General features: G+C 44.4%; 1 protein-coding gene and 1 long non-coding RNA gene across 11 annotated transcripts in view; one reads left to right on the plus strand and one right to left on the minus strand.

Moving 5' to 3' along the window:
- Positions 1–18,994, plus strand: part of LOC110348776 (uncharacterized) — a 70,892-nt gene extending 51,898 nt beyond the window's left edge. The window contains exons 3-6 of one of the 3 annotated variants that reach the window (XR_002394312.2): positions 6,792–6,876; positions 11,983–12,178; positions 18,410–18,492; positions 18,814–18,994. This is a non-coding gene — a long non-coding RNA (uncharacterized LOC110348776). The remainder of the gene's footprint in view (positions 1–6,791; positions 6,877–11,982; positions 12,179–18,409; positions 18,493–18,813) is intronic. The other 2 variants (XR_002394314.2, XR_002394315.2) reach the window with 2 other exon arrangements.
- The window catches only part of Zfhx3 (zinc finger homeobox 3), a 246,104-nt gene that overhangs the window by 8,177 nt on the left and 217,332 nt on the right, over positions 1–20,595 (minus strand). For all 8 annotated transcript variants that reach the window (XM_087204839.1, XM_087204819.1, XM_087204840.1 and 5 more), the window contains 4 exons: positions 18,791–18,924; positions 18,448–18,648; positions 8,206–8,308; positions 1,456–6,909 (listed from right to left, as the gene is read on the minus strand). In XM_087204839.1, coding sequence (XP_087060965.1) covers positions 1,456–6,909; positions 8,206–8,308; positions 18,448–18,648; positions 18,791–18,924 — 5,892 coding nt within the window. The remainder of the gene's footprint in view (positions 1–1,455; positions 6,910–8,205; positions 8,309–18,447; positions 18,649–18,790; positions 18,925–20,595) is intronic.

The following is a 20,595-nucleotide window of genomic DNA, read 5'->3' on the forward strand; positions in this document are numbered from 1 at the left end:
AGGAGCACATAGCACTGGGAGCCCGGAGGCCTGGGCAGGAGCACTGGCTCCCACCCTAGCTTGCTGAATGGTGTTGACCTCTCTGGGCCTCAGTTTTCTCATCTGTAAAACAAGGGGAATAGATCAGACATTCTGATTCTACTTTTTCCCACATTACTATGATATGTTGGGACTACTAAGGCCCTGGGCTGCCAGGATAATTCCGTGTCAGGCCACTCTTCATGGTGCTCTTCTTGGCTTACGTCTTGCTGGCTTTAGCATTATTCTGGGGCCTTACTTGCCAACACATATATACAATGACTTCTAAGTCTTAATGCTTTCTTTTCTTCTTCTCTTTGGATAAGAACGTGGAGCCAGGAATTCAGTAACCTTATGTTCTGTTAAACATAAACAAGACTGTAAAACTTGGAATTAATTCACCCAGAAACTAGGAGCAGCTTCAGTCCCTGGGAAGAGGGATACATTCTGAAGGTCATGGGATATTTTCAGGGACTCCCCTTTGGGGAGCATGCACTGGTCAGCACCGACTGTTGTGGGGAGTTACTTGCTGGCTTGTGCTTAATCCTCATAGGCCCCAGAGGGGAAGGTCCAATTTAGGAAAGATGGCTGGATCCAGAGAAGATGGGTGAGGACAGAGGAAAAACAAGAGATAGGAAGAACTGCAAAACTCCCTATTAAGATGGAATATACTAGTACCAAGTATTTATGATTCTAATGGGCAGAAGGGAAGAAAAGGAGATGGACAAAAGGAAACTGAAGGGGTAACTCAGTATCCCCAAAGTGCATATTAGTACTTTTGTGTGGAAGACTAACACAAATATATCAAAACTAAGAACCCAATACTTATTGCCCAATACATGATTTCTGGTCAGTACATTCAAGTAGAAAGGCAGGTAGTCTCTTTAGAAACTAATACAGCCAATGTTGTTCTGGCTAGAAGAGAACCCCAGGTGTAAGGATCCACATAAGAACTTACTCTCTAAAAGATGGCAGGGACCTTGGGTGACAGCATATAATTGATTTAAATTCTCTTGGACCAGATTCCATAGGTAAAATCTAGCAACAAATACAAGGGGATTGGCATTCCAAGAATAAATGAATGACAAGGTCTACAATGGAAACTTAAAAATTCCCTAGAACTTAGTAGGTCAAGTTCTTCCCTATAATATATACCCTGGTTGTGCTACTAAATACAGGGCACAAGAGTGGTTTTTCACAGGAAACTGTTCCCATCAGGAGCTCCCCTCTCTGGACTAGATGGACTAGAAAAGCAACAACAAAATAATCATGTTCACACTGGCACTGGAAAGCTCAGTAGAAGGGATCTCCAGTCTTGCTGCTTTTCAGAATGGGAAAGGGATGCTTCCTACCTGTCCAGCACTTGGTGAGTTTGAGTGATAACCATGTGACAAAACATTCTCTGCACTTGAAAATAATCACTTGAGCAGAACCCACCTGTGTTGGATGGAGTAAAGCCTGGCAAGGAGGGGCTGTTGAGACCCGGGAGCAACACAGGAGGAATGCCCTGGAGCGCTGGATATGCTGTAGGAAGATTCAGAGCCTGAAGAGGGGCGTTGTCAAACATCCCTTGCTGCTGAGCTGCCAGTCCAAGGACCTCATTGGCCTTTTTAATCCGGTCTAGCTCTTGTTGAGCCATCAACTGACGTACAGTGGCTGGGTCAAAGTATTCTTTCTCCTTGTCCAACTGGCTTCCAATGGTGTCTTTAACTTTGGAGATATGCTGTTGGGAAAAGATATGGTCACGTACAGACAGCCGAGCGCTGTACTTGATGCCACACAAAGTGCACTCTGTTTTGGGTCCCTCATAACTCGTTTGGTTTATACCAAAATGCTTGGCCATGCTTAACTTGGACTTCTTTTCTTTTGCCCGGGCATTCTGGAACCAGACCTGAACAACTCTCTTTGGCAGTCCAATGTCATTGCCCAGGACCTCACACTCTAGCATAGTGGGTGTCCTATAGTCATTAAAGCATGACTTGAGGACCTTCAGCTGCAGATTGGTCATCTGAGTGCGAAAACGTTTCTGCCCGGGCCGATCCCCGCTGTCACCAGATTTGCCTGCAGACCCACTTGCACCAGGACTTGGGGAGCACGGGTCCGCAAGACTTGAGGTTTCACTGTAGTCCACTGTACCTTCGTTGTCATATTCCTTGCTATAAAAGCTCGGGGCTGGGCTGACCAGGCCAGAAGACAACCGATCTTCATACTCAGACATTGCCATCATGGCCGCTTTGGTCAACCCTTCATTGGGTGCAGAAGATTTGGTTTCAGTTGCTATTCCCGTCGCACTGTCGTTATCTGCATTACCCTCATCTCCTGTCGTGGTGTCTGTGATTGCCGTGTTGACAGAGGAACAGTCATCATTGTCCAGCTTAGCTTGGTCAAAGTTTAGATTAACTGAGGACATGGAGGGGCTTTCAAAGTCTTCAATCCCTTCCACTTTGATGGAGGAAGGGCTGAGAAGAGTTCTGGGAGACAATTCCATGGTTTTACTCACAGGCGACAGGGGAACACCCTGACCATCACTACTACTTGGGGGTAGGTGGGAAAAGCTAGTTCCATCAAAAATATCTCCTTTCATCTGGAGCCCCCCATCGCAGTCCAAAAGCATTGCAGACAGAGTTAGGTTATAGCCAGCTCTCTTGGCTTCGTGCCAGTGACGAGACCGGATATGAGCCTCAAGGGCAGTCTTGGCTTTAAAGAGCGCTCTGCAGAAAGGGCATCTCCTGTGCGCCTGGGCTGGGCCCACGGCCCGGAACTGTCCTTTCCGTTCTCGAGCTCTAGTGTTCTGAAACCAGACTTGAACCACACGTTTCTTCAAACCCACCTCATGAGCAATATGATCCAACATCTTTCGCGTTGGATTAGAGTCCAGTAGATACTTTTGGTAGAGAATTTCTAGTTGCTCCGGTGTAATAGTTGTCCTCAAACGCTTGTCTCTCTGAGGCTCTTCTCCTCCTGTCCCACTGTCATTTTCACCAGGGCTTGCACTGGCCTTTTCCTCCAGCTTCCTCTTCAGAGTGTTCATCGTAGAGGTTGGTGTGGAAGGAGAAGTGGCGGAGCTTGCTGGAATCTGAGGTATGGCTCCGGAAAGCAGCTGGCTGGCCAGGAGTGGGTTACTGGGATCGAACAGCATGAAAGGCATGTCCAGTGACCTGTCCAGGAACTGGGGGTGGATGAACTGGTTCTGTGCACTCAAGAAATGAAGTTGCTGATGCTCTTGCCAATGCTCAAACGATGGAAATGCCAGCTTACACTGGTCACACTGGTAGGGGATGAGCTGAGGAGGTAGGTTGGCCAGCTGTTGAGGCGTTGATGTGTGGAGAGGTTTGAGGGGCAGATGGGAGAGCTGAGAGGGACTGGGGCTCGACTGGGGTAAGGGGCATTGAGGAGGAGGAGCCTGTGGAGGAGGCTGTGGTAAGGAAGGTGGGGCAGCCAGCTGTGGAAGCTTTTGCTGGGGCACAGTTGTCTTCTGCTCAGATTGGTCTTGCTGCTGAAGCTCTGGCTTTGGTTGTCCTTGCTTTTCTTGGGTTTGGTTTGGCTGTGCACTGGGAGGTTCAGCTTGCTTTGGTTTCTCATCACTTGCTTCTGTTTTTGAATTGAAGGTGGCTAGCTCATCTGCCTCAGCTGTAAGGTGCAGGAAAGCAGCAGGAGCAGGATTGGCTGATGGTGCCGGGGCACTGTAAGCCTGGGAGGGCATTGGAGTGCTGCAGGAGGAACTGGTTGGTGTGAGGATTTCCATGGCATCCATGGAATCCTCATTTTGGCTGTCATCCTGCCCTTCCTCATCCTCATCCTTATAACACAGCTTCTTCTGATGCTTGATGAGATCAAAGATGCGCTGAAACACCAGGCTACATTTTTTGCACTGGTAGTTCAAGTTGCTCGTTCGAATGTATCTATCATTTGTAAGCTCACGCCGCTCTCCATCTTTGCCCTCTCCCTGATTCTCGTAATTTTTCCTGGCCTTCTGTCGGGCATTCTGGAACCATACCACAATGACTCGGGTTGGAAGGTTCAGTAAATTAGAGAGTTGCTCAAATTCATCATCCTTTGGGTAAGCATTGGCATCAAAGAAGTCCTGGAGGACTCGGAGTTGGTAGTCAGTAAACCTTGTTCTTGAAGATCTCTTGCTTCCCCAGTACTCCTGCTTCTGAGGTTCTGGGGAAGGGGGCCGAGAGTCAATCTTGAGCTCCTCCAGGCTGGTGATGGGAGGATTGCTGAAGTTGTAAGGGGAGTCCTTGTTACGCTGCCGCTCTTTGAAGAGTGTGTTCCTGAACCAGTGCTTGATCACTTTCTGGGGCAACCCAGACTTATCTGCCATCTCTTTGATTTGCTCTTCACTGGGGGAATTGTTAATGTCAAAATATTGCCGCAGCACTCGGAGCTGGTCATCTGTGATTCTGGTGCGAGGTCTCTTGTTCTGCTGCTGGAGCAGGGTTGGATTGAGCTGATGCTGATACAGCTGGGCCAGGTCTGCAGGCAGAGGCTCCACAGGGCCAAGCTGAGGGGGCAGCTGAGCTGGCAAGGTCTGCAGTGGCATCGTCTGCATCATCAGTGGTGAGAAGATGGGCAGCTCCATTGGCATAGAGAGCTGGGTGAGCGGCACAGATGGCTGGGCTGGCGCGATTGTTGGTGAAGTGATGGGTGGGGCTGACGCAGGGATGGCAGGTGCGGAAGCTGGCTGAGGGGGTGCAGCAGGAAGCGGGGGTGGTGGGGGTGGAGGGGGTGGGGGTGGCGGCTCGGGGGTCTGGGGCCTCAGGGGGTACAGTTTATCATAGTGCTCCCGGTACTGTTTGGCAAACTTCTCGAGCTGTTTAAAGGGAAAGTAATTCTGATGAACGTGCTCCTGATGACTCTTTAAGATCAAGATGTTGGAAAATAACTTGCCACAGGAGTCGCACTCAAGTTTTTCCAGGTTCTCTCCCTGTTCTGTCTTCCCATTCTTCTTCTGCACCTTCTGCTTATTCTCATTGTACTGAATGACCAGCTCAAAGCCAAAGTTCTCCAGCAAGGCCTTGGTGGCGTTCCCTCTGGCATCTGAGGCGATGCGTGGAGGAAGCATAGAAGGCTCAGAACCACCCCCTGGTGCCAACTCCTTCTTCTCTTTGGCCTTCAAGGCGTCTGGCAACAATTCCTTTGGACCCGTGTTGCCCTCTCCCCCCTCCACACCCTCTCTCTCTCTCTGGCTTTCTTTTTCCTTCTCTTTGATGACCAATTTGTTTTTCTTTTCGGGGTGCTGACTTGGCTGAAGGAGAGCAGAGTGACTCTGGGACACAGAGAGTTGACTTTGGTGCTGCTGCTGTTGCTGCAGGATCTGTTGGTGACTCTGCTGTGGGATCTGAACCTGAGCCTTCAGATCTTCCAGCAGGCCTGGACCAGTCCCTGTCAGCGTCAGTGCCCCACTGGTCACTGGCAAGCTCACCTCAGGGTTGAGCTGGAACTCAGCACTGGGGATATAGAAAGGGAAGAGGAGATGCTGCTGCTGTTGCAACTGCAGCAGTGTCTCAGTGGTCATGGGGAAGTGAGGAAGGAGGGTGGGATTAAACAGCTGTGACTGGATAAGGGCAGCCTGCTGCTGCAGCTCCTGCTGTAAGTGAGCCTGAACTTGAGCCTGGGCCTGGGCCAGTGTCTGTGCTTGCTGCTGCTGCTGTTGCTGTTGCTGCTGCTGCTGTTGCTGCTGCTGCTGCCTGGATGCAATCATATCTGCCAGCTTCTTCCGATTGGCCTCCTTGGGCTCTGAAGGGGAAGCGATGTTGGCACTGATGGGATTTCCTAGAGGTGGCATCCCGACAGTGTCAGTGGGCACTTGGCTCAGTAAGTTGGAGCTTGGTACAATGCCAGTACTACTTGGATTGGTGGTGGTAAAGGTGTTACTGCCACTGGTACTGACAGGACTTGGTGTGGAGGAGCTTAGGGAGACACTGCTGCTGTTCCCAGTCCCATTGCTGCTGCCACTTGCGGCCTCCAGCTTGGCTGCCCTGGCTTTGGTTTGATGCAACACAGACCTCATGTGGATCTCCAGAGTAGAACTCTGGCTATAGGCCACATTACAAGTGTTACACTTAAAAGGTTTATTGTCTGGGCTGCTGGTGGGTTCTGGTTGACCAGTTGCAGATTCTTGAAGGGCTCTTTTTAACTTATGTAGGTGGGAGACAGAATTGTAGTGCACTAGCAGGATATTCTTTTGAGTGAAAGATTCCTTACAGACAGTACACTTGTAAGGGCGAGAAGGGTCTAGAAATTTTTCCATGGTAAAGTTGGGGCCTTTTCTGAAAGGGAGAGCTCTCTTTGGCTCTGAGCCTGAATCTTCTTGTACTGACCCAGAGTCACTGCCTGTTGGGCTTTGTTTATCTTCCAAGTCACTCTCTTCCTCCTTGTCTTCTTCCACAATTATAGTGTGGTCTTCAGCCAGGGTGGGATCTCCCATTGCCAGGAGGTCCCCATTGGCCAAAAGGCCACCATAAAGTTGTTGGATGTCAGCCTCACTCAACTCCAGGTGGCTCGTCTCAAGGTGCTTTTTGAGAGCCTGGAAAGTTCGGAAACTGCGCTGACAAAGACAGCACATGGTGGCAGCTCTGATCACATGGTACTGAGAATGGAGCTGCAACTTTTCAATTGTCTTGAATGCCAGGCTGCACTGATTACACCGGTACTTGTACACATGGCGATCTGACACAGGCAGCTGAGGCCTTTTGGCATGCACTTCATTAAAATGTGTCTGAAGGGCAGCAGAAGTTTTGAAAACCTGGTTACACCCCTTTTTCCAGCAGAGAAAGCCCGAGTCTTCTCTCACAGAGCCTGGATCAGCAGAAGAAGGTTTCAAATCTCCACTATGTTCTGTGCTCACAGATGGTAAGATGTTTTTTCCCAGATCCTCTGATGTTTCTGTAAAAAAAAAAAAAATATATATCAAACCCAAAGATAAAAAAGAAGGCTTTGTTTCAGGATGACAACCCAAGCCATCTACCTACCCAGGCTTCATGAATGCAGAATGTTTTCAACCTGAACAACAGACTCTCTCCAGTATTAGTACTGTGCATGTTGAATATAGAAAGGGTAGAAAAAGTTTTGAGTCATAACAGGCCTATGTCATATCAGATCTCACCATCTTCTAAGTATTATTTTAAAAAAATAGTATTTATTTGCTTGACTTAGAATCTTCAAGATTCCCTTTTTATGTTTTAGCTCAGCAGATCTGAATTTTAATGCTGCCCTTAGTTGTGGGGAGATTTATAAAACTATTGTCTATTGTTAATACAAGAAATTTTGGATCGTAGTTTTTAAGCATTTAATTTGTTATGACTTTTGACTGTCATTTCTACTCACTCAAAAATGAACGTTCATGTGGCCAATTACTAAAACATTAATTTTTTTTGTCTATAGTGAGATCATCATATTCATAAATACCCTCACCCTTTTCAGTCATCTGTCTGCTGCCTAATATGGAAAAATTGCAAGGGAGAAGGCTGGGTAGTATTGTGGTTGAACTCCTCCTAACTTAAAACCTAGATGCCCATGAGAGGTAAAGGATATAAGATAGCTTCAAAAAAGTCTAACAATCCACTTAGTTAGGAACTACTGTGTGTCAAAAATAGTTTTTGCAAATACACTGTATAAGTGCATCATCATCTTAAGGCAATCCCAAAAGACATAATGAACTCTGCTGAGGCAGCACCCAGAAAGACAACTAATATAGTACCCCTCAAATCAACCTACATGCTCCACAAGTCCCTAATAACTAGGTCCTCAGAGATGAAATATTTAATGCCCTAGGATGGTGGTGTACAGGCCTGCTGACTGATTCTCTGGTTATTCACTACCTGACTGTATAGTCTTAAGTGGACATGAATCCATACCAAAATCTCACTAATCCTCAGATTTCTCTCACTTTATACCATAAGTATATATAAACACATGCCAAGAACCAGAGTAGGAAGTAGTTGGCAGTGAACCTCATCTCCTGATCAGTCACATTCAGCTTAGAATATTGTAAAGAGGGGATTTAGCTCAGTGGTTCCACCACCTGCCTTACAAGAACAGGGTCCCGAGTTCGATCCCCGGTACCCACACCCCCCAAAAAAAGAATATTGTAAAGAATTTCTGGACCCTTGCCCCATGAAAATTTTGGCCCGGGACTTCATCTTGTTTCAATATGTGGAAGTCAAGACTCATGATACCAACCAGACTGCTTTCCTGCCTCTTCCAAATTGGAATTCCCATCTCGATCTGAAACAGCTGCTGGGAGGAACATGCTGCTGGGCATCACCATCTCAGGGGTGGTCACCTGAGGAGCAAGAGGCACAGAGATGATACAGTGAAATGGAGAGGAAAGACACAAAATAGGAAGAGTTTAAAAATTATTTAATAAGCAAAATTAGCCTTCGCCAGTGTAAAGCTGGAGGTGTCACTTTTCATAGCTCACTGAAGATTTATGTTTATTAGACAAAGCTCACATCAGTCAAAAGTGTTTCTACGGTTACATTCTGGACATAATTAGCAGTGCACACTTGAAGAATAATCTTATTATTAATATTTTTCCTTTATGCAGAATTTTGACTTTGATCACTGACAATGTTTTGTCATGGGCTGTGAAACTTCTTGTGCAACCAATTAGGTAGATAAGTTGAAAGGCCCACCTTAAGCTGCTGAAAACATAATAAGGGCCCTAATTAAATCATACCTAGTAAAGTACACTGTAATCTTGAAGCAAGGAGCATTGTAGTACTGTTTTCAAAATGTATTCAGGCAAGACGAGGAGGGGAATAAGAGTGAAGGAAAGGGTAAGGAGGAGCGAGAAGAACAAAGGGAAGGGTAAGGACATGCAGACATACTGGCAGATTTTCTAGGAAACAGCATTTTGTAACCCTTTCCAAGCTGATATCAAGCACAAACAAGTATTTTCTGTGCATCCCTTAAGCCAAGATTTCTTCTGGTATCTTTGCCTGTGGCATATGTACATCATCGGGAAGATCTGCCTAGTGGCCAGCCATCCAAGGTGGCCTGCACAGCATTCGATAATGGGGCAGCCCCACTCTCACCACAGCCATTATTCCCTAATAAATCAATTCCAGAATTACCCTGGATCCAGATAGCTACAATTTTAGATCAGATCCTCAGACTTTTTTCTAGGCTTCCCTGGTCCATGGCCAGAAACTTGTCCAACTAGTTACCATTTTCCTTTTGTTAAAGTGATAAGCAGCCCTCAATAACCAATATAAGGATAAATGGGTTTTTTAAAAAGGTATAATATCAGCTAGGTGTGGTAGTACACACCTGTAATCGCAGCACAGATCCCAGAAGATCGAAAGTTCGAGTCCCACTTGGACAACTTAGTGAGAACCGGTCTCAAAAAGGAATAGCGATGGAGCTCAGTAATAGAGCACCCCTGGGTTGGAGCCCCAGTACTGGAAAAAGAAAACAAAAAAGCAATATCCCTTTGTCTGCTGTGAGGTGGGAAGGTTAGGTACCAATGATAGTCACAAATTAGAAATTGTCTCCAATTTGATGACAGTTTGAAAAATGGACTGACCTAGAAGCTACTAGGATAGAAGCTGTAGTTACCAATAACCTTTCTACATGTTACCAGCCCCACTCGGAAGCATTATTTTCCCACACATGACTTCACTGCAATAACATCTTCACTTTGTTGCAAAAACTGAAACATCTACAATTTTTATTTCAAATTAAATATTTTTTAAAATTACTTGCTAATTTTTAATGGTTTGAAGAACGTGGCCTTCCTCAAAACAGCCACTGACATGTTCACTAGGATCACCAGTAACAGGAACAACAATTAAAGGAAACCCAAACAACTACACGAATTGACACTAAAAAGTGACTCCCGATTCACACTTAGGGGTAGAATTTTTTTCAGCAACTAGGATGCCAATAGGTACAAAAAGTAAGCAACAGGCACTACAGAGAAGGGTTGTGAGAAACCGTGTGTTTATGGAGAGCAGGTGTGTGGCAGGTGAATGTGAGTGACATGGCATTCCCGCTCCCACAGACATCTGCACCCTTGCACAAAGCTCTCTGGCAGCTGGTTAGGACTAGCTGCTGATGAATCGTTAGGAATGAAGTGGAGATTGCCAAACTCATTCCATCTATTTTCTTTTTAATAGAAAGCATTTCTGACCAGTGTGGTTGGGGAGTCCAGCGGGAATTCAAGAAGTGAAAGGTCACCGATTAATTTATAGTCTTCAGCCAAGGGGAAGCACAAGGTTGGGGGTAAGGGGGGGAGAAAGGGAAAGAAAAAAAGACTCCCCCCCAACCTCCTTTCTCGGTTGTAGCCACAGGATCAGTCCTTTCCTGGGATCTTTAGGAATTATGAAAAATGAATCATGAGAAATGAAAAAAGCCCTACAGAGTAAAAAAGAATAAAATTATCTAACACCTCAGCTGCACATCATTATAGAAAACTGTGGGCTTTTTATACACATTACAGTAAGGCAGACATCCCCTCTAACAGACTCAGTACGACGGATCAGTAATTGTTTTCATACACTTTAATTAGAAAAACTCAGATGGCTATGAATAATAATGGAAAAGAGAGACTTTTGCACTTGAAAGGTTGAAGTCAATCAAGTGTGAATGACGGCAAAAAAGAAAAAAAAAAAGACACCAATTCATCAGCCCTCTGTTGTCTCGCTGCGACTTTAATCATAATTCCTGATTGGGATTCAAGAAGGCAGTAAGCAGCGGTTCTTTGTCTGCCTTCACCTTCCATCAATTAACTCTTCCCGAAATATAATCATCAACCTCACATGCTCCTCTGCATCTTAATCTGGGCTCCAAACCTGGAAGTCTTGCCCCATATGTGTTTAAGTAACTACTTTTATCTACCCGCCTCTTCTCATCTATAGTATACTCAACCTCTCACTGGAAAAACAGAAAAAAAAAAGGGTTGGTATATGAAATGTTAACAGGCAAGACATCCCTAGGAGGCAAAAAGGAAGCATCCCTAAGGAAATCTTAAGTATCTAGAAATTCTGGTGGAGTCTATCTGCATGTGTGCCTGAACAGAAACTGACAGTGCAGACTCCCTTGCTATGAAGGCCACCAGAGGGTCTCTCATCAGTTCTCAGACACTCATCTTCCCTGGCTGTGCCTATTCCTTCCTCTCCTACCAGCTTCTAAAACTTGTCCCAAGGGCCAGGGATTTAGCTCAGTAGTTCTGTTGCCTGCCTTGCAAGCGCAAGGTCCTGAGTTCACTCCCAGGTACCAAAAAAAAAAAAAAATGCTTTAAAACTTGTCCCTCCAAGCTTGCATGCTTTTTCCTAAAGAGCCCTAAATGTAACCCTGCCAACAGAGCTCACAGAAGAAAAGTGGAGAGAGTTACAAAGACAGATCTTCCAACACTTGCCTTGGTACCACCTTTGTTTTCTAATCATATCTGGCAACCAGACTGCATGGAAGGTTCGGACTGTGTCAGCCACAGTCTCTGAAGGCCAGACAAAAATGGGAAAGTCACTCCTCGGCTGTGCTAAATGCATTCTGTAAAGGCCTTTTCCTTTCACTAGGAGACTGAAGCGTGTAGGTTTATGACAGGAAAAAACCTGGCAACAGCCTAATCAGGACGATTCTAAATGTGCCCAATTTCAGAAGTCCCTTCTGCCAGTATCCCCACATGGATAACACACATGGGCCATCTCTGCTCTCTTGCCTGCCTTTATTTGCCCAGATTTGCCCCACCGACTTCCCCAGGTGTGGACTCAAAGCCAAAGTTCTGAGGTTTGGCTAATATACAATTTGTTCAAACACCTACACACTGACTTTACTGTCCACAGAACAGAATTATTATCCTAATAATCAGTACATCCACAAACACTGAACACATACAATTATGCCTCCCACACTCATGACTGGGCCTGAGAATATTAAAATGGGCTTAACAATAAGTAAACCAAGTCCCTTTGGACTTGGAAATTCAATTGATTAGCATCATTGGTTTTTTTTTAGCATTTAGATCTCAAGACTGGCTTCGGCTGTGCAAAGAGTGATCTAGACACTGTGTTTTCCTGCCACCCTGTTTGAACCACATCAATTACTTTCCTCACAGAGTGTGCAGAGGTAATGGGAAGAGAAGAAACCATCAGCTGAGCTGGGGTGCTGAAAGTCTGGCAACAGTGGTTACATCTTCCTAACAAGTAAACAGGTATCACGTAATATAGGAGAAACTCTGCCAGTTTAAGCAATTCTCATATATAATAATAGAAACAAAGGAGACCTACATTGATGCTCAAAACTTCAAGCTTAAGCAATTTCAAAACAACTCAGTGTTCGGAAGAAAGGACCTTAAGTGACTCTGCTCATCCATTCCTTTGGCCTCCATTCGCTGAACACTGGACAGAGTTCCTGTGCTGCATGCTTGTAACATAGAGCAAGAGAAGGTCCTTGCCCCCAAGAGGCTCACCATCCAGAACAACCTTTTGAGGTCAGAAACCCCTTAGGAAATTTGATGATTGTTGCAAACTCCTAGAAAAATGCACACAGAATACTGCAGACAATTTCAGGGAATCATAGGTTCCCCTGAGGGAAATCATCCATGGATTCAAATGACTTTAGCCTTGATCAACTGAGAGAGGCAACTGTGTGCTGATAATACCCAGTTCCAAACCCCTGCTAGTTTGTTTCATCACTATTTTGGATTATGATTTAATACCTTTCAAGATTCTATGAGGTGAATGGACCCTAAATCCCCAAGGACACACATACAGCCCAGAGTCTTAAATGTGGTTCTGCCCCCCCCCGCCCCCCCGCCGCCCCATGACATTTAGGAGAGGCCACTGCTATTCTTTTCTTTTTTGAGAGAAAGTGGAGTTAAAAGGAATACAATACCACCACACTTCCTCACCTGCAGGACATCCAAATTTAACCCTGAGTAGCCAAGATTACACTCCATTAACTTCTTATGGGGTTATCTGTGTAAATTCATCTCTCAAGGCTGGCCTGGGGTAGATCAGTGCAGCCAACACATTCCATGTGCTGGAAAGCAGAGATTCTTTTAAGGAAAAGTGTTGAGCCTGGTTTCTGAGACCCTTAGCAACTCAGCCTTGGCACAGCTCCCTGAGGGAGGGCTTCTTTGCCAAGGTAGGTTTGCCAAGGATTTTTCAGGGAAAACCAATAGAACAAACCACCTCAGACAGAGGAGAAAAAAGGGGAAGGCTCACGCACAGACCTCTCTGGCACAGACCTAGGCCATCTCCATATCCTGTGGATGAGGTATTGGTTCTGTATAAAAAACAAGCATGAAATTAAAACAGTTCTTTCCAAGGCTGAGCAGTCAAGCTGAAGCCACCTGTTCTAGTGAGAATAGGTGCTCAGCTCCTCCCTTGTACCTAGACAGCTGCTGGCCTACCAGCTGGTTCTGCACTTCTACAGCCAGCAAACCAGGGCACCTGTTGGCAGCAGTTTCAGAGGTTTGCTTTCCTTTTACTGCCTTCAGCATGTACAAGCTGGGCATGGGGCCTCCAGGTCTGGAAGACCTAGATTTTCCCTTTGTGTCAATTTACTTTTTCATTTCTAAATTGATAGTTAATTGTACACATATATGGAGTGCAATGTGAAGTATCAATACATGTGTACTTTCTGTAATTACCATGTTTATCACCTCAAATATTTCTTTGTATTGAAACACTAAAAATCCTTTCTCCTTTTTTTGAAATACACAATATTGTGGACTGTAGTCACCCTACTGTGGAATAGAACACAAAGATGTACCTCTCCTAACTGTAACTTGGTACCCATTGACAAACTCCTCCCATCCCTATTTCATTTCTAATATGGCTTCTGTGTAGTTTATGCAGTTGTTTTTCATACATAAAATGCAAGAAAAAAAACTACAGGCCATGCTAACATTCATATGGCCAGAAACAGATGTAGGCCAGAACTAGATTTTAAAAACTGAAAATGGTAAAGATTAAAGGGGGGAGGAGGTAGACAGGGAGCACATAACAGTTATACACACGCACGGGTATACACACAAACAGAGAAGGGAGCTGAGAGAATGAATTGTAGAGAAAAGCTTCATTAGACTCGGAGAGGCAAGCAGTGGCAGTATACCAAGGTCACTTCTAATTTAGACCATCTAATTGGCAAACAGGCTCCAAATGGCTATCATCTCACAGGGCTTGGAATTAATGAAGCCCGATTATTTTCATTACTTTCCTCTGAGATGGAGACAAAGTGGAAGAGCTGATACCCAGGTGGGTGTGACAGCCCTAGGGCCAGGACCATCGGAGAGTCCCTGCAGGGTGCGAGGGAGGGGCAGATGGCCAGCCTGTCCCAGAGACTCAGGCACAGTCACACAGGGAGCACAGAGTCACAGACACTGACTGAAGATCACAGGAGGCAAACTACTGCTCTCAAAAGAGGGATGCAGAGAAAACAGCAGGCAGGGCAGGCCAAGGAGCACAGAAAGGAAATCTGTGCATGTACAAAAATTAAGGAATAAGAACTAGAAAGAGAGAAAAAGCAGTTCCTGGACTCACAGCCAATCCTCATCTCCACTGTGAGGTCCTATTTTGTTAAGTGATTAAGGAACAAAGAAAATTTCCCCATATTAATGATCCAGGATCCCAGTGGTATGTCCTGTCACTTAGAAGGACAGTGATCAATTAGAATAATTTAAGAGTACTGAAACGCATGGTAGGTGGTCTTTTAGGGGCCAGAAACATGTGCCCCATGCCCTCAAACCACCTTCCCCAAAAGACTGAGAAAATAAGAGCATAGAGTAGTGGCTTCTCTCTCACACCAATTTGAAATCTCCATCTTCTCTGTAAATACTCATGAGACTTAGATATGTGAAAATGATATGGGAATGGTGGGAGCTGCCTAGCCAGGTGTGGAGGGATACTTATCTCCCTTAAGCTTTATAGATTTCCTCCTTTCCTATGACATGTGCAAAGATATCATTTGGAGCTGTGGTTCCAACAGGCCAAGCAAAAGGGCTGTGGGTGCAGTTTCCACAGTGGAAGGCCAGCCCTGCAATTGTTCCTAGTGAATTATATTTTTCAAGCCCCCTCATCAGTAAAAGAAGGGGCCCATGGAAGACATAGATATGAGATGCACAGCATAAGCAAGCAGCTGTTACCATAGCAACAGACATATTAGACACTGCAGGTTCCTGAAAGCTGTCTGATAAGGTATTATTAAATGAAGCCTCCTCAAAACGTTCTCCATTTACAACTGAACGGGAAGACATTGTGTAGAAGGTAATCTATTTCCATTTATCAGGGTGGAATTTACTTTTAGGGGGACTGAAACCCAATTCAAGCTGGATCCAGAGACCTTGGACTCGGAGCAAAAAAGTATTTACTAGATTTTATAGCTTTAGATACCCTGGACACATCCCATGTCTGCCAAGAATTATCTGGGAGATTTTTGCCAGCTTTTCCTGTTTTGCAGCGAAAGGTACCTAACTCAGCCAAACCCACTGGGTAAGAAAGAAGATTCACTCCTCACACTGCCATTCATTCTAGCCATTCAGGGAAAAAGAGGGCACTACTTTTTTCTCTTGAAGGATGACCAAAGACTGGCTTAGAAAATGGAGTTCTGATTTGAGGGGCATGTCTCATCATGCTGTTTTCAGAGTTTCCTCCTCCAGTTGGCTAGGAACAAACAGATAAATCATCAGAAAGCCTAACCAGTACTTTCCAAGGGCCAATTTTCTAATGAAATTGGAATAAAATAACCACCAGGAGCATGATTTTTAACCATTGGTTTACTATAGTTGTAAAACAACTGTAAATTTCATTTTAACACCAAACTTTTCAGAGGAAGGACACTGGCATCCGCCCTCAACTGGGATTCCAGGTTCACCTGGAGTATGGCTACAAGCATTAGTAGTTCTTTTCCTGCCAAACTGAAGGACTGAAGTGACAGTGCATCACTGGGTCCAACGCAAACCATCCTCATGACTCGAAAAACCAATTCAACACTGACATCCATGTCATAACCCCATCTTCCCATGTAAAGAAAGTGTACAAAATTATCCTTCACTTTTAAATAAAAAGGAAAATACATGGTTATATTTCCCACATTTCTCAGAACTATCAACTTTTTTTTGGTACCGGGGATCGAACTCTGGTCCTTGTGCTTGCCAGGCAGGCGGCAGAACCACTGAGCTAAATCCCTCGCCAGAACTATCAACTTTAAGACAATTAGTTTTCTCTTGTTCCTGGCAAACTGACTTGTATAACCAGCACATTTCCTATAATTTGCGCTCTTTTCTCAAATGTCTAGAAAAATCTGCCTTGTCTGGAGTGAAAAGATGAGGCAACAGGGCTTTCTATACAACATACCAAGCACAGCCCTTTTAGGGAGGAGTTTCTCCTACATAGCTATGTTGCAAGAGGCTCCAGAATGGGGATTATTAGCCAGCTCCCTGAATGTATCCTTCTGGTCCTGGCATTGTACACGCAATTTTGTATTTGCAGAGTATTTGATGGAGGGCCTGTAACAGTGCTTATTAAGTTTTAGTGTGTATAAAATAGCCCAGGATAGATGTTGTATTATTTTCATCAGTCTCGAAAAAGGCTGAGAATCACTGCTTGCAAAGGTTGCTGGTTAGTGGGTAATTCTCAGAAATGAGATTGGTTCACAAGCAAACATAGCAGTAATATCCTGCCCTTGAAGATTCTGTTGGTAAATGAAGATTCATAATGATCACCAGAGTTACCACTTGAAATGTACCTTCCTATTGCTTTTATGAAAATATGACAAACACTGGATATTTGAAATATAATTTACATGCTATGCTGATCCCTAAGAATGTGAAAATAAATTTTTACTGTCTAATGTAAACCAGTCAAGCAGATTACTATAAGCCCACAGTTCTTACACTAGATTTATATTAAACAACAAAAATAACCACTTGAGCAAAAGAAAAATATAGTTTAGTATTGAAATGCTTCCCTCTTCACACCTCTTTCTGTTCCTTCAGGCTCCTAGGGTGCCAGGCCATTAGCTAAGAACTGAGACAAGGCCTGGGAAAATATCTTTGGTATTTCCAGAGCTAGTAAGTAAGAATGCCAGGAAAACCTACAACATGAAAACTCATCCATCCATAGGAGGAAGATCTGTTCAACTTACAGAGAACATTTCACAAAGTTCACTCACCTATGTAAAAATGCTCAGAAAGTGAATCTATACTTGAAAGCTGCCTGGGAGGAAGCTCATGGTAGTCACCTTTGAGTTTCCCATTGGCTGGTAAAGTTCTCTTGATACATCATCAGTTATATGTTCCTCATGACTAAACATCACTTCCATTATTCATTAATTGTATATAACCAAATGGAAAAGGTAATGCTTACAGGTGATATGTATGTGACCTGTATGTTATAATGTAGAATTCTGAACAAGAACAAGTTACTGCTCTGGGAATCTTCACATGAAAAGGTGATCAAATTAACTTATTACTCTACTGTTGAAATAATACTAAGGTAGAGGTGATAATCATTCTCTTCGGCAGTTTTTATTCTGGTGACCAGGAAAAGACTTTCCCAGTAGCCCCAATATAGTCAAAAGCAAGACATCTTCGCTACCTATGGCATTCTGAAAAGTTTTCACATTGTGATTAGAATTAAACTGGAGGGGGGTTGTTTTGAGACAGGATCTCACTATATAGTTCAGACTGGCCTTGAATTCACTGTGTAGCCTAGGCTGGCTTGAATTCGCAGCAATCCTGCTTTAGCCTCCCAAGTGCTGGGATTATGGCATGTGCCACCACACCCAGTGCAAAATTAAATATTTATACTAGCCTTTGGGGCCATATTTACAGTGGCCACTTAAGAATCATTCTTTCAAAACCTGCAGGTATATCAGCATCCTATTTAAATGCAAAGCCTACACTGATGAATCAATATGTCATATCCAACTGACAGCTTTCTTGCTTTGAGAACAAAGTATTCACTTGAGAAACTTCTATGTTATAGGGCCATATCTAGAGTTGGAAAATGTGGGTTCAAAATTCAACTGTACCACTTACAAAGGGTACCAGGTCAGTTAACCTCTTTGAGCCTCAGTTTCCTCATCCGTTAATGAGAACATGTCAGACTTTTTCTTTTTTTTAAATGAGGTTTGTTATGTGGATGAAATGAGACATAATGAACGTATGAGCAACCCAGACCATGGCCTGTTCAATAAAATTTGGGAGATCCTGGGTATGATATCTTCATGTAAGTGGTTAGCTAATCCATGCCTCTGCATCCTGAGAAGCACACATACAGCACTCTGAGCCATCATCAGGCCATGGTCCTACAAGTCTAAGGCAGGTACACTAGAAGGAAGGTCGCAGAACTAGGATGATTTTCTGATGCTTTCAACTTTACACTGGCTTTGTCTACCAACCTTGTTCGTGTCACTGCATCACCTCTGACCCCTGCAGGAAGAAAAACCATGGGATCCTGCTCCTGGCCACCTTACCGTCATAATGAGCTTCTCCACGCAGTCAGGTGCCACACTGTGGAGGTGGGTGAGGTGCAGCTGAAGGTGGATCTTATTGTTGAGCATGTCCTGGCACAGGGGGCAGCGAAGCATGGGCTGCACTGAGTGCTGTGTCATGGCATGCACCCGGAGCCGGTTCACATCGACATTGCTGTACTTGCAGTAGGGGCACTGGTACATCTGTGGGGACACACCCACCGCTCTGGCTGAATCTGCCACTCCCACCACCAACTGTTTCTGCCCCAAGCCCACCCATATGGAAGTTCACACCCCACTAGTGTAAAAACACTCCTCCCACTAACAGAGTGCATTCTGGCCTTACCTGCTCCGGTTTGATCTCCTCAGATGTTTTTGGTCGCTTTGAAGAGAGCTGAGACTCCGAACTACCTGGGAAGGAGATGCGTTTGGAGGCAGCAGGAGAATCCGTCAGCTCCTTCTCTGCTTGGCTGGATGAGGCTAGAAGAAAAAGTAGAAGATGCAATACAGTAGTAACCAGACCAGGCCAGCTCCCAGAGCATTTGTTTTGGGTGAAAATCAACATTCATTTCTAGCACAGGATTTTCTTACAACACAAAAATCCAGAAAGGATGAACATCCAGACTGACTTATCAAGCACGTTGGAAAAGAAGCAAGTGTTTCTTTTTCCTCAATGAATTTCTGTCACTACCTTAACAACTGAACACGGAGAAAAGGCTCTGGAGTTAGATTAGGCTAAATCCAGTCTTGTCTAACCTCCGCCCTCTCAGCACAGACTGCTGTCTTTTATCTATGGGGGGCAACAGGGCTGAGGGTGGGTGGCAAAATCTCACCAATTGTTTTGCCAATCTGAGTATGAGACACACTTTGCTTCAGAGACGTAAGAATCTATGTGCTCAACTTCACTGTCCTACCTCTTAGAATCACAACATAGCGTATTACAGGCAGCCCCCAGAACCTGAAAAGGGTTCAAGGGATATCTGCATACCAATATACAGAAAAAATCAACTTTGGGTTCAGCAGTTTGCTTTCAGGGAAGTAATAATTGAAGAGTGGAATGAGGCGGGGCATGAATCCAAGTTATAATCGAGCCAATGCTTCACACATAAGAATTTATTCAGAGTGGGTGGTAAGAAGGAAAAGTTTCCTATCTGCTTGCACAACCACGCCTCTGCACTTCTCTTGCCCACACCACCAAAAAAATGAAAACATCAATTACTGAGGAGAGGCACATGAGGTTTGAATAGCAAATAGTAGGCATGGAGGTACTGGTGGAAGGAGTTCTCTGAAGCACTGAAAAGACCCTAGAAGATTACGATGAGGAAACAGGGTATGGGTTTGATCCGGATAAGCAGAGCTCCTCTAGTGTAAATATAAAGCCCAACATGGTTAGACTTGGTCATTCTAAAGCCTGGTCAGTCTCCAAGGGTTGCCCTTTCACTTATTTTTCCACTTTTCAGAATTTTGCTTAAAGCAACAGGGAAAAAAGAAACCCTGAAAATGGTAGTGAGGATGTATATACCCAATGCTGTCGTCAACAAATAATGTGAATCAGCATGTAGGTCACTGGTTTAGAAAGCCTAATTTTTGTTCTGTGGTAAAACTGCTTTCTGTCTCACCCTGTCTAGTTGTCTAGCATGTACTTTCACTTTATGTTCACCTTTAAAATTTGTTCTGTCATGGACACTAAGGTGTTGTCATTACAGATGTGCACTTTAATAAACAATTTTAGAAAATCAATTTTATTCATTAAAATCATAAGGCCATAAAATAATTTTGAAAAAAAAAAGCCAAATGCAGAAAATATTCCAGGAAGTTGATGCTCTTCTCAGAATGCATATCTTGTGACTTTTAACCTCCATGTCTTGGTAACCTGGTCTACGTAAGTTTGGAGGACATCTATTATTTAAAAAGTACAAGGACAAGCATATTACACATAGACCCCTCCTCCTCCCAACACACAGATTCATAACAGTACTTTAATTTGTCTCGAATCGACTTCAAACCCATTTTGCTCTTAATGGGAGTTATTCATTTTCACTTGAAAGGTAATACATGACGGCTGGAAATTTAATGTGATGGACTGGCTGCCGATTAACTAGGTGCTGTAACATTCTAGTCCGGTTCCCCTATGGCCCACTTCCCATCTCC

The sequence above is a fragment of the Heterocephalus glaber genome, unplaced genomic scaffold (genome assembly GCF_053883595.1).
Source record: "Heterocephalus glaber isolate CG9 unplaced genomic scaffold, H.glaber_assembly_v1.0 deba00000071, whole genome shotgun sequence".
Classification (NCBI taxonomy): domain Eukaryota; kingdom Metazoa; phylum Chordata; class Mammalia; order Rodentia; family Bathyergidae; genus Heterocephalus; species Heterocephalus glaber.